This window comes from Moschus berezovskii, chromosome 11 (assembly GCF_049115385.1).
Source record: "Moschus berezovskii isolate FMDL1 chromosome 11, NW_MosBer_1.0, whole genome shotgun sequence".
In the NCBI taxonomy this organism is placed as follows: domain Eukaryota; kingdom Metazoa; phylum Chordata; class Mammalia; order Artiodactyla; family Moschidae; genus Moschus; species Moschus berezovskii.
Window position 1 is genome coordinate 86260114 of NC_142470.1, and position 12648 is coordinate 86272761.

At 42.0% G+C, this 12648-nt stretch overlaps 1 protein-coding gene across 4 annotated transcripts in view; it reads right to left on the reverse strand.

Annotated features, from left to right (window-relative positions):
* Positions 1–210: 210 nt before the first annotated feature.
* The window catches only part of TMEM178A (transmembrane protein 178A), a 207284-nt gene continuing 194846 nt past the window's right edge, over positions 211–12648 (reverse strand). For all 4 annotated transcript variants that reach the window (XM_088841527.1, XM_088841526.1, XM_055399293.2 and 1 more), the window contains 2 exons: positions 12501–12638; positions 211–1310 (listed from right to left, as the gene is read on the reverse strand). In XM_088841527.1, coding sequence (XP_088697653.1) covers positions 1069–1310; positions 12501–12606 — 348 coding nt within the window. In that variant the 5' untranslated portion in view covers positions 12607–12638 and the 3' untranslated portion in view covers positions 211–1068. The remainder of the gene's footprint in view (positions 1311–12500; positions 12639–12648) is intronic.

Here is a 12648-nt window from a genome sequence, read left to right on the forward strand (position 1 = left end):
AGGTGATTCTGATGTGCAACCAAGGTTGAAACCCATTGGCTTAGGAGGTCCAAGGATAAGGCCAGAAACTGTAAATACTTATCATTGGCTAAATACCAGGCAGATCGCAAATAGAGAGGAAGAGGGAGAGAAGAAAACTCAAAATACTTCAGTAAGGTTTTAAAAGAAGCTGGAAAAATTATATCTTTTGTCAATATCATGTGTGTGGGTGCCACAAAAGATAAATTTAAAATGACCAACCTCACTGCAATGAAACAAGTCTGTTAAGAGTTCTCACCTGTCCAAATGGCTAGGGAGACCTACTGCTATGGCTGAAAGACAGAAAAACACACCCAGATTAACAAGGAGGCAGTCATTTAATGCAGAGATCTGGTTAACATAAAGAGACAGGTTGAACAACAGATAGGACTTCAAACAATACTGCATAGTATTACAGGGTAACTCTTCCACGGTTAGTCTGTTTCTCTTATGATTTCAATTCCAGTACAAAGATGGAGAAGAGACTTCAATTAAAAATAAATAAGGCAACAGAAGAATCTTCCTGTGACAAAAAACATCAACGAATAATGCACAAATATTTGGAGCTGACACAACAAGACACCATTAGGACAAGTTCTAAAGGTGCGGCACTAAAATTTAACAAGCATGGTACAACAACAAGAAAATTATACTCGCTTTGTTCTGAATCCTTTTGCAAATAGAAATGACTCTCAGGTAATTGTTATATACAAACTTTCTGAAATAAGTGGCAATCGTACAAATTTTTCCGTTGCAGTTTCCTCTCTTTCTAAACTGAGAAATGTTCCATGGCACTGTTCCCTACTCCTCATAGTCAAAGCATAAATAGTCATTAAAGCACTTGAATCCACAGTAGTCTTGTCCTTAGAAAAGTATGGAGGTTTTGCATGATTTGATATCAGTCATCCACAAGGGGCTGGCAGGCAAAAGACTGGAATGTAAAAGACGGTATTTGTGCTTGGGATCCTGACTCAAACTCCGCTCCGTCCCCTTCAAGAGTCATCCGCACTGTGGACGGGGCCGCCAAGCAGTGAACTTGAGTGTGGACAATCATACCGTGGAGTCCCTGCCAGACTTTAGATGTGCAATCTTGGTCCGGCTGATAAATGGGTAAGCAATGCAGAGACCTCCAGCTGCCACAATAAAGCCTAAACTGCACCAGGCACAAAAGATAGACCAGCTGTAGCCGTGTTCCACATCATCAGGCAGGCTATAAATTAGCTTCGGGAGCCGGTTCAAATCATAGGAGATGCTGGCAGCGTAAGTGCAGAGGGAAATGGTGCAAAATATTCCTATAAATAATACAAAGAGAGCAGAGTGATCCGTTACAGTTTGCCAGATACAGGCAAATGCCAGACAGGCCTTTGTGAACATCAGATCAACAGATGAGATGATGAGTCCAAATTAATAAAAAGAATCCACAATTCTTTCACTTGAGTTACTTCATTCAACAAACATTGGCAAAACCTTTATGTGCCAGACTGTACGCTAGGTTCTGGAGATATAGGAGTGAGAAAGAGGAAATTCTGGTAACTTGAATTATTCAGAATTATCTAAATTAAATGGTATGTACATATGAATTATTTTATTCTTAAAAACTTAGAAATTTTTTTGATTATTTTTAAGGAAAAAAATCTATAATCACTCAACCCTAATACAAACAATTTTCATTTCCTTTTTATTATTTTTATTTAATTTTTGGTTGCACTGGGTTTTCTTTGCTGCATGCAAGCTTTCTCTAATTGCAGTGAGCAAGGACTACTCCCTAGTTGCGGGTGCTCAGGTTCTAGGGTGCCAGATTGGTAGATGTGGTGCTTGGGTTTAGTGGCTCCAAGGAATATGGGATCTTCCTGGACCAGGGGTTAAACCTGTGTCCCCTGCATTGGCAGGCAGATTCTTAACCACTGGACCATCAGGGAAGTCCCGAGTCTCATTTCCCTTTGTTCTATACCTGAGTTGATGCATTTGTAGAGAGCTCCAATCATACCAAGTCTTTCTTTTTCAATTAACATTATCCTTGAAACTTATCCAGTTGTCTGTGAATAATATCTTAAATTAATTTTTAAAAGTTTCTTTTAAGGCACAGAGCTTGGCACGTTCTAGGGCCTCAAACCTCTTTTTTTTTTTAATGAATGGATAAAAAAAATTTAAATAACAAATTAAATCCAAGAACCTGGAGTTGATGTAAAATAGCTGACATCATATATAGGAGATCTATAATTCAACCACTCAGAATGCAGGTAATTTGGGTGGCCTAAGGAACTGGACATGGAACAACGGACTGGTTCCAAATAGGAAAAGGAGTACGTCAAGGCTGTATATTGTCACCCTGCTTATTTAACTTCTATGCAGAGTATATCATGAGGAATGCTGGGCTGGAAGAAGCACAGGCTGGAATCAAGATTGCTGGGAGAAATATCAATAACCTCAGATATGCAGATGATACCACCCTTATGGCAGAAAGTGAAGAGGAACTAAAAAGCCTCTTGATGAAAGTGAAAGAGGAGAATGAAAAAGTTGGCTTGAAGCTCAACATTCAGAAAACGAAGATCATAGCATCTGGTCCCATCACTTCATGGGAAATAGATGGAAAAACAGTGGAAACAGTGTCAGACTTTATTTTTGGGGGCTCCAAAATCACTGTGGATGCTGATTGCAGCCATGAAATTAAAAGATGCTTACTCCTTGGAAGGAAAGTATGACCAACCTAGATAGCATATTAAAAAGCAGAGATATTACTTTGCCAACAAAGGTCCGTCTAGTCAAGGCTATGGTTTTTCCTGTGGTCATGTATGGATGTGAGAGTTGGACTGTGAAGAAAGCTGATCGCCGAAGAACTGATGCTTTTGAACTGTGGTGCTGGAGAAGACTCTTGAGAGTCCCTTGGACTGCAAGGAGATCCAACCAGTCCATTCTAAAGGAGATCAGTCCTGGGTGTTCATTGGAAGGACTGATGTTGAAGCTGAAACTCCAATACTTTGGCCACCTCATGCGACGAGTTGACTCACTGGAAAAGACTCTGATGCTGGGAAGGATTGGGGGCGGGAGGAGAAGGGGACGACAGAGAATGAGATGGCTGGATGGCATCACTGACTCGATGGAGGTGGGTTTGAGTAACTCCGGGAGTTGGTGATGGACAGGGAGGCCTGACGTGCTGTGATTCATGTGGTCGCAAAGAGTTGGACACGACTGAGCGACTGAACTGAACTGAAGGAAAATGAACAATTTAACTTGTTCATGTCAACATGTTACATACAATTTTCCTTTCAGAACACTAAAATCAGCATTCTGATAAAAATGCTGCAAAATCCCAAAAGACAGGATTTTTAGTACTCAGTGATGTAGATGCTTCTATTTCACCACAGTGGACCCCCAAGGATGCTCCTTTTTGGTAGGCATGGGATTGCAATAAGGCAGTTGCTGAGCTGAAGGTGGGTAATAAATACAAAAATCCAGTCAAATATCAGAAAGTTTCATTCTGTTCTGAGTCCTACACATCTGTTTTTAGTATTTTGGTTTATCCCTGTGTACAAAGGAGGTTATATCCCTTTGCTGGAAAATTGCTTTGGTAACCTTAGGGATCTCTGCAGCATCTCCGTAGGATTTGGAGACAGGTTTGGAACTGTAAAGAGAGGATGAAAAGTAACAGAACCCTACATCCCTTTTTAATAGAGCTTTGGGGATCAGAAACACCAGAAGAAAACAAACTCAGAAGAGGCACCAACTGGGAGGAAATAAAGATCACCTTAATGCCTCCTTTTTTCCCCTTAATGACATTTTTAAGTGCTAGAATTTGCCTGCACTTAAATCGCATAAGGACACATTGCCTGAATCCTTTTCCAATGTGCGTTCAGAAATGTTTTAAATTAAAAGGACACTTGCTCTGAGGTGATTTGATATCTCCTACTCTTGGCATAATTCTATTTTTAGACTCTAAAGCGATTATGTTTTATAAAATCTTGTTTTCTGACTTCTTGCTCCGAATTATTATGGTAAACACATTGCTTTTTGAGTTCTCTAAAGAAAAAGCATGATGGAAATAAGTCTTTCATAAAGGATTGGTCCAGGTAAAAGCAGAATACTACTCTGCTTTTTTCAAACCATGTAAACAGCAAATGTTCTTGCATCTACATGAATGTTTTCACTGGCAGCAAAACAAAGACAATGTTTTATACGTAACAAGGTCCGTCTAATGAGTGCTGGTAATAGAACGACAGGCAGAAGAATTTGATCTCTAGAGTATCAACAGGTAAAATATTAAAAATAGAACAGTAACCTGCTCACAGAAGAACCAACTGTAATCTGCATTTATCTGTCTGCACACAGCTGAGTGCTTGAAAGTGAAGCTTTTTTACAAGTAACATATTTTTAATGACCTCAGAAAGTATGAGTTCAAACTAAGACTCTTAAGCATCCTTTGATGTCCAAATGGACTGGGATGAAGGTAATATGTATTCTGGTCCCCAGTTCTACTACTAATCACTGTGTGGCCTTGAAATTACCTAGCCTCTCTGAGCTTCATCTAGGAAAAAAAATGGGGGCTTGGTTCCTAAAGTCCCTCGCTGTGTCAATTTTCAGGGACTCTATTATTCCACAATATAGCATACAGCCAGGTCATTTCCCAAAATTTCCTAGTGAATCTAGTACTCAATATTATACAGCTAAATAAAAATTGAATGAGTCATGATTTTTTCTCTCTGCACATACTCCTTTTGATTTTTTACTAAACTTTGATTTTATTGGCATCTCTCCCCTGCCAACACCCAAAACTGCTTTGAGTGAAATGAATTTTCTTCCCTTGGTTTCTCATTTTATTATATAAACAATGATTGTACAACAATTAGAAAATGCACACAATACAATATTGTGACGGTTTTTGCCATACATTGACATGAATCAGCCATGGGTGTACATGTGTCCCCCACCCCCCGCCCTGAACCCCCCTCCCGCCTCCCTCCCCATCCCATCCCTCTGGGTTGTCCCAGTACACCAGCTCTAAGTGCCCTGCTTCATGCATCGAAACTTGGGCTGGTCATCTATTGAGTGAAATGAATTTTAGCGTAACAACACCAGCTCATACTGAATAGAAAAAGATTGTAACCTGAGGATTTAATCTCTCTGCCCTGAGTGTCATGCCCAGGGCACTTAGTTTGTGCTTACCTCATGGACACTGTGAATGATATCACAAATAAAGGGTATTTTTTTTCCCCCACCAAGTTGCCAAAGAGCTGAAACTCCCCTAAAAGGTACAACTGTACCCACACCCCACACCCAGGAGCAAAAACTGGCAAATTCATGGCATGTTTTTTGGCTCACCCTTGGATCCATCTTGCCTCGCAAACTTGACTGCTCCTTTGTCTTATTTGTATTCCTTATTTTTATTTATCTTATCTTGAAATATACACATCTCTGTGCCACTTAAGTTCTTTCTGGAATAGGGCATCACCAAACCTTGATGAAAACCTGCTTTATTTCCTTCTGCCTTTACTCTCTCAGCTGGGATGGGATAGAGGAGACTCCATGAGCCCATAAATTTGCCTGATATATGCCCCTACCCCTCCCCACAACTGTGCCCAGAGGCTGCTCTCCTGGGGACATTTTTTCTCCCTTTAAGATGCTCTTGAAGAGGTTCTGAGTGAGAGAAAAGTAAAGACGAGCCAAGAGCATATCTAGGAATTTCCCCTTTCTGGACCCTCACAGCTGTAAGGAAGTTTGCACATACATAGCTGCCACAGCTCTTCTTCATGGGCTGGGCTGCACTGTTTCTGATTATTATAAAGAAATGTAGGGACAGGAGACAAAGCAGTGTTTCCAAAGCTTGCAACTAGCTTTTGGAAAAGAGGCCTACTCCATTCAAGATATCTTAAGAAGAGGAAAGAAAAACCCTTCTCACTGCAAAGATGCGAAGGAAAAGTGTTTAAAGAATGAAAACATCTTTAGTGTAGCTAGATTAGCAGTCTTGGTCAGTTTTGACCCTGTTGAATTCTATTTTAGTTCCCTACACGTCTTATAGTCTTCATGTGTGTTAGTTGCCTGGGCTGCCTTAAGAAAGTAGCAGCAGACTGGATGGCAAAAACAACAGAAATTTACTTTATCACAGTTCTGGAGGCTAGAAGTCTGAGATCAAGGTCCTAGAAGGGTGAGTTTCTTGCAAGGCCTCTCTCCTTGGCTTAAAGCTGGTGGTCTTCTTCCTGTGCCTTCACACATCCTTCCCCAGATAACCATTTGTGTCCAGATTTCTTCTTTTTTATAAGGACACCAGTCACCTTGGATTAGGGCCCACCTTTAATTACCTTTAATTACCTCTTTAAAGACCCTGCCTCTAAAAACAGTCACACTCTGAGGTTCTAGGGGTTAGAACTTCAACATATGAAGGGGAGGGGGGCCACACAATCCAACCAATAACATTGTGCGCATGTGTACAATGTATGAAGTACATTTCTATCCCTTTTATAGGCCTAAGCAAAACTTTACTATTTTAAGAGTTATTTACTCAGTTTGATCCCTGGGTTGGGAAGATCCCCTGGAGAAGGGAAAAGGCTACCCACTCCAGTATTCTGGCCTGGAGAATGGCATGGACCACACAGTCCATGGGGCCTCAAAGAGTTGGACAGGACTGAGCGACGTTCACTTTCTTTCACTTTGACTCAGCTGCTCAAGAGTTATTTGTAAGTGGAATTCCATGGAGGTCCAGTGGTTAGGATTCTGCACTCCCACTGCCAAGGACACAGGTGATCCCTGGTCAGGGAACTAAATTCCCACAAGCTGTGTGGCATAGCCAAAAAATAAAAAAGAATTATTTGTAAGCCCCTCCTACGTTCCAGACCCAGTTCTGATTATCATAGAGATAGCTGAGTTGAATGAGTTCTTGATGGTCACAGCCATCATTTGTTTGACACTAACGTAATCATGAAACCCAAATGTTCTTTCCATTCACTTCCAAGCACGCATCTCAGGGAAAAGGAGTAGAGACTCCTCCCCACCGCAGACTTCCTGTCAGTCCCACATGGGGCCTAATAGCACTGAAGGCACGCGAGTCAGCAAAACCTGCTGAACAAAACTGAGTTCTGCATGCAGTGAGTTCTCCACACCTGAGAACCAATCCATCCCAACTGCCTTCTGTAAGATTTACCTTGGAGAAGGAAATGGCAACCACTCCAGTATTCTTGCCTGGAAAACTCCCATGGACAGAGGAGCCTAGTGGGTCACAGTCCATGGGGTCACAAAGAGTCGGACATGACTGAAGCGACATGGCATGCGAGATTTATCTAGATAGCAAGTTATTTCAGATAATGTTGGCTTTTTGTCAGTTGCAACTTAGTTAATGCAAGATATGGGATGAGGGCATGGAAAGATAAGGTACCAGCCTCGCATTTCAAAGTTCTAAATCAAATGATCCTTCTTAAAACTCCACGAGGAGAGAGGTCACCTCTCTTCCCTCTTCTCTTAGACTTTTCCTTCATTTTCCCCTCTCTCCTGACCAACCAGGAGCTCCCTGGGGCAACTGATACTCTTCAGCCCAGCTGGTGGTGCCAAGGGAAAGGAGTTTATAAGTCCCAAGCCTCTGTCCTGGCTATTGCTGATAGTATCCTCAAAAGGGTGAATAATTACTGGTTCTGAAGAGCCCTGTAGGCAGTTACTTTTCTTATAAAATATTAAAAGGTTTTCTACCAAAATTCTTAATTAGAAGATATGGTGATATCACAGAATTACAAGACTGGAAGGGATATTTTCGGATCAGGAAAGAAGTGAATTTATGCCGCATCTCAGATCATCAACCTAATTTCCTTCCCTAAACTCTTCTCAGTGCCCGTGGCCAGCTGGTACAGTGTAATTAGGGTAACTGGGCCCACTGTTCTGACCATCCTCCTTTGATGTGCTTGAAAGGCAGAAGATAGCGGAAGTTGCTTCATTCTGGATAGTCTGTTTGATAAATAACATAGCTGCAACACCCAAAGGCATAAACATTGATTTTTTTTTCACTCCTTCAAAAGATGGCCTGCCCATCATTCTGGTCTCTGCAATTCCACACACACACACACACACACACACACAAAATGCCTCACACTACTTTTCACACAGATTACTCAAAGAGCCATTGCTAAGTTGCCTTAACTAAATGACTGGGCAGGTCTAACAGAGACAGATGACACTTCTTGAAAAAATCAAATACATGATCCACAGTCTGCAACTGCTAAACCCAGAAAGCATCCAGTCTTCTTCTGAGAGATTGCAGCAGTGTCATTGACCAGCAAATCTTGGTCCGATGTGACACAAGGCTATTGATAGTCTTTATTGATCCTGCCTAGTGTGAATATTCATATGTTTGGCTGCAGAAATGTTAATGTATTTTATTTTAGACCCTGCTTAGGGTGTTCGATAATACAGAATACAGGCACTATATTACCTTTCTAAAAATCTAAAAATATATATATTTAAAATCCTGAATTCCAAAATGGACCTGGCCCCAAGAGTTTCAGATATAGCACTAAGAAACTATAGTTTTAGGTATTAATCAATGGATACCCTATATAAGTCAATACACCTACAGAGGAGGCCTTTAAAAAAAAAATTGAATGTATTGAAGTAAAACAATGGGTTGCCTAATGTGGGTGTTACCCATCCCGGAACTTGGCTGGGGTGGCCCGGGCTGTTTCTTCTTTCTCTGCTGTCCCAAAAGCCCTGTATTGTTAGCAGTGGTCACTCCTGGCACAGCTTATGAAGGGGAATGGAGGCCCCAAAATATCTGCATTGAATAAATTAACTTTTGAAAATATTTCTATGTCTAACCAATGATAATCATCATTCTATTACAATGGTGATCTAATGAAAGCATCATTTGAAGCTGATGCACATCCTCACTAGCAGTGCCCGAAGACAGTGCTGTCTGGTCAAGGGCAGCCCCTCACCCTGGATCATTAGTCTTATCGCCTTAGTCCTCTGGATACGCCTCAGTGACAGGGTGTGTAACCTCAGAGGACATGAAGTCAGAAGCTCTATTTGGGGCCCTGTGCCCCTGCCCCTGCTGGAGGACAGCTTGAGAGCCCCCAGGGAATTAGGATGAGAAGTGACAGTTACAGCCCTGCTGTTCCACACATGGGTAATCAAGAGCTGTCTGTATGCAATACGGCAGAAGGAGAGATCGTTTCCAAGTTTCCATTTTAACATCTCAAACTGTCACATCATTGATGATCTTCATTGAAGGTTTGACTAATAAATTCAGGTAGAGTGAAGATGCCAGCGCCTTAGAAGAGGCTAAGATTAGCATCAAAAATCAGTGGGAGTGACGCTGACTAGGGCTGCCGAAGACATTTCTGCTTAATTAAAATCAATTCTTTTAACCCTTATATGCTCTCATCTCCTGCTGCAACATGGAAAGGTCCTACAGCTAATTTATCTCATGCAGTGGATTAACACAGCTATCTCAGTGTTTTTAAGGAAATGGAAAGGTATTATTTGTAGTAGCAAAAATGAAACAAACCTCCCTAAATCCCATAGTACAGGACTACAGCACAGCAAATCCCCTCCATGGAAGAAAATGCAGCTATTAAAATGGGGGACATGGGGAATGGATTTGGTATAATGTTAAATGGAAGCCTAGAAAACAAAATACTTCCCAAATGATGAAGGTTGCAAACACTTTTCTTCTTTCTTTCTTTAAACTTGTTCTTCTGAAATAACTGTAGACTCAAATGCAGTTGAAAGAAGTAACATGGTGAGTAGGACGAGGGATGAGTGGGAGGGAGGCTCGAGAAAGAGGAGATATATGTACACTTACAACTGATTCAAGTTGTACAGCAGAAACTAACACAACACTGTAATTATAACCCAATTAAAAAATAACATGTAATAGGCAAGATCCTACATACCCGTCACCCAATTTCCCCAAACAGTAATGTCTTATATGACTCTAGGATAATAGCACAGCCAGGAAACTGGCGATGACACAATCCATCCTCCTTACTCAGATTTCACCATTGTTACGCACACTCCCTTGTGTGTGTGCACACTCAGTTCCATGGAATCTCACCATGTGTGCAGATTATGTGACCACTTTCATGGTCCAGACACAGGGCGTTTCCATCATGAGAATGCCCTGAATTATCTACCCTTTTAGAGCCACAGCAACTTCTCACCCCTTTGTTTTCTTTTGTTTTAATGAGACAAAGATGTGGGCAAGTCTTGGTTTAGGATAAGGAAAATATTTTTAACAAGCTAGTTTTTCAGATGGTGACATCTATAAGTGGATTTTCCCTTTAGTCCAAAAAAATTGTCATTTGGGCAATCAAAATCAAAAACAAAGAAGTCAAACAGTGTTATGTGGTGTCTGTCTATCCTCCGGGACTGGTCATCAAACTTCAAGTTTACAAGTTTGGGATTTTGGGGGGTGTTGCAGTGGGGTTTTGCTATTGTGGCTATTGTTCTGCTTGTTCTTTTTTGTTTAACAATTGCACAGGGACTTTGAATGATAAATCCTGCTGAGCCCTGAGTCAGTCTGGCCCGAAGTTACATACTCAGTTGAGCAGAGGCAGGTGGGGCTGGCTCAGGAAACTCGGTTCCTAACTCTTCTCTGAGCCGACCCAAGACTGAACTCCCACCTCCTCTTATTTAAAACTAAACAAGCCCCTCCACCTCCCAAGGAATGCTCACTGAGGCTGGCTTTTATGGCCCTATGATTTACTTTAATGCCAACAGTTGTTTTATATCTAAGAGCATCCTAAATTATTCATGCATTACCCACATTAAAAGTGTCCTTTAAAAACTAGTACTACTGAGGCTTTTGTCTGACCCTCAGCTCCTTTCATTTTCCCAAGGATACAACGTGGGGCCTTTTCAGGGCTGGGGGTAGTGAATCTGTACTTTGATGTCTATGAGGACAAGAGTAAGAAAAATGAAGGCTCAGCTAATAAAGGAAGGGAAGAAAAAGGGGGTGATTTTTAGCCTCTCAGGGCTATAGTCCTTCAGTCTCTGTGTAATCCCCCAAATTTTGAAAAGTTGATGTTCTGCTAAGAATTTTTCAGGACCCAGGTGACTTCTAAATGCTCTGTTCACAGTGATCATCCAGATTCCAGATCACTGCCAGTTACAGCCCCATATCACTGGGTAGAAAATGCACCCACATAACCTAGAAGGAAGGGCCTCTGTGGCAGAACTGGGTTAGGCGTCTGACTGGTTGACCATCTACCTGTCAGTCATGAATGAGAGAAGACAGTGCCAACCACCGAGGGGTGCTGCTGCCTCCAGTTAACACGGGCTTGAGTAAGTGGCCGTGACAGCGAGAAGTGTCAGAAAACCCAGTCCTGCTCACTTGAGTAACAGGACTCCAGAGAAGCAAAAATAAGCTTATTCAAAGTGCCTGCACATCTAGAGTAATGGCGCCCTGATGCTAAGTGTACTCAGGTGAGACTGCTAACTTGGCACTCACTAATCACTATCACACTCATGTCCTGAGAAGCAGCAGGAGGAAAGAATTTTTTTCCGCAAAGCCACGTTCAGTCAATACAGCCTTCAATTCAGCTCTTTTGACTCCTTCTTAGACAAAAATGTCCTTCACCTGCTAATTGGTAAGACTAGCTGTGTCTACACACTCCCCACCCAAACTCCTGCTTTAAAAGGAAGTCACTGCTCGGTTTAAAACCTTCTGGTGACTTCCATCACCCTTGGATTAAAATCCAAGCCACTGCCTGCTCCTCTGCCTCACAGGATGCTATCCTTTCCCTCCTTGCTCTCCAGCCACACTGGTCTCTCTGTAGCTCAAAACACAAGCATCAACCCACCCCTCCTTGGGGCCTGGCATTGCGCCTTTCTCTGCCTGCAGCACACTCCCCATTTAGAATAGGGTCCCCTATGCCAACTCGTTTGTCTTTCTCACAGCTTTTATGGCTGTCACAAATGATCATTTGTGTCTCCCCACAACAGAAATGGAAAAGGATTTTATCTGCCTTAATCTCTGTGTGTCTTTAGTATGTAAAGCAGTGCCTGGCCCACAGTAAGTCCTCAAAAAATATCTGTAGAATAAAATGAATGAATTTTTTTTGTGCGTAAAAATGACACCAGTGACTCCATCACTAAGGATGGACTGAGCTGACCTTCTGCCCAGAGGCGTGGACTGTGCTGAGCTATCATCCTCTGCTGGAGGGTTCCTGAGAACCAATGGTCCACTTTTGCTAAGAGTCCACGTCAGAGTTAGGGGGACAATATGAAAGAATGGGACAGAAAAATCAGATCTGCCTCATATGGAGATTAAACCCAAGACATCTCCATCTAATCTTGTGATGCACCACAATAGGGAAATCAGGACTGCATTTTTAACATTGCTGTTTTCTTTAAATTCTGTATTGCCCACCAAGGCTAAAGAACCTTTTGGTTGCTTTTCTCACAAGTAAAAATAAAATTAACAGAGAGATAACAAAAAGTGAAGCTACATGCTGCAGAATAGCCTTCACTTTTTCTGGGAAAGGTGTCAGAGGTGCTCCACATACCTGTCATGAGGAAAAGGAGTCCAGCCACGTGCTGGGTCAGGCTTTCCTCCCAGAAGAAGCTGACTGTGGCCACAATGCAGCCACAAAGCAGGACAGCCACAGCCATGCCCAGGAAGCCAGCAGTGATTCTTCTTAAATCTAATCTCAA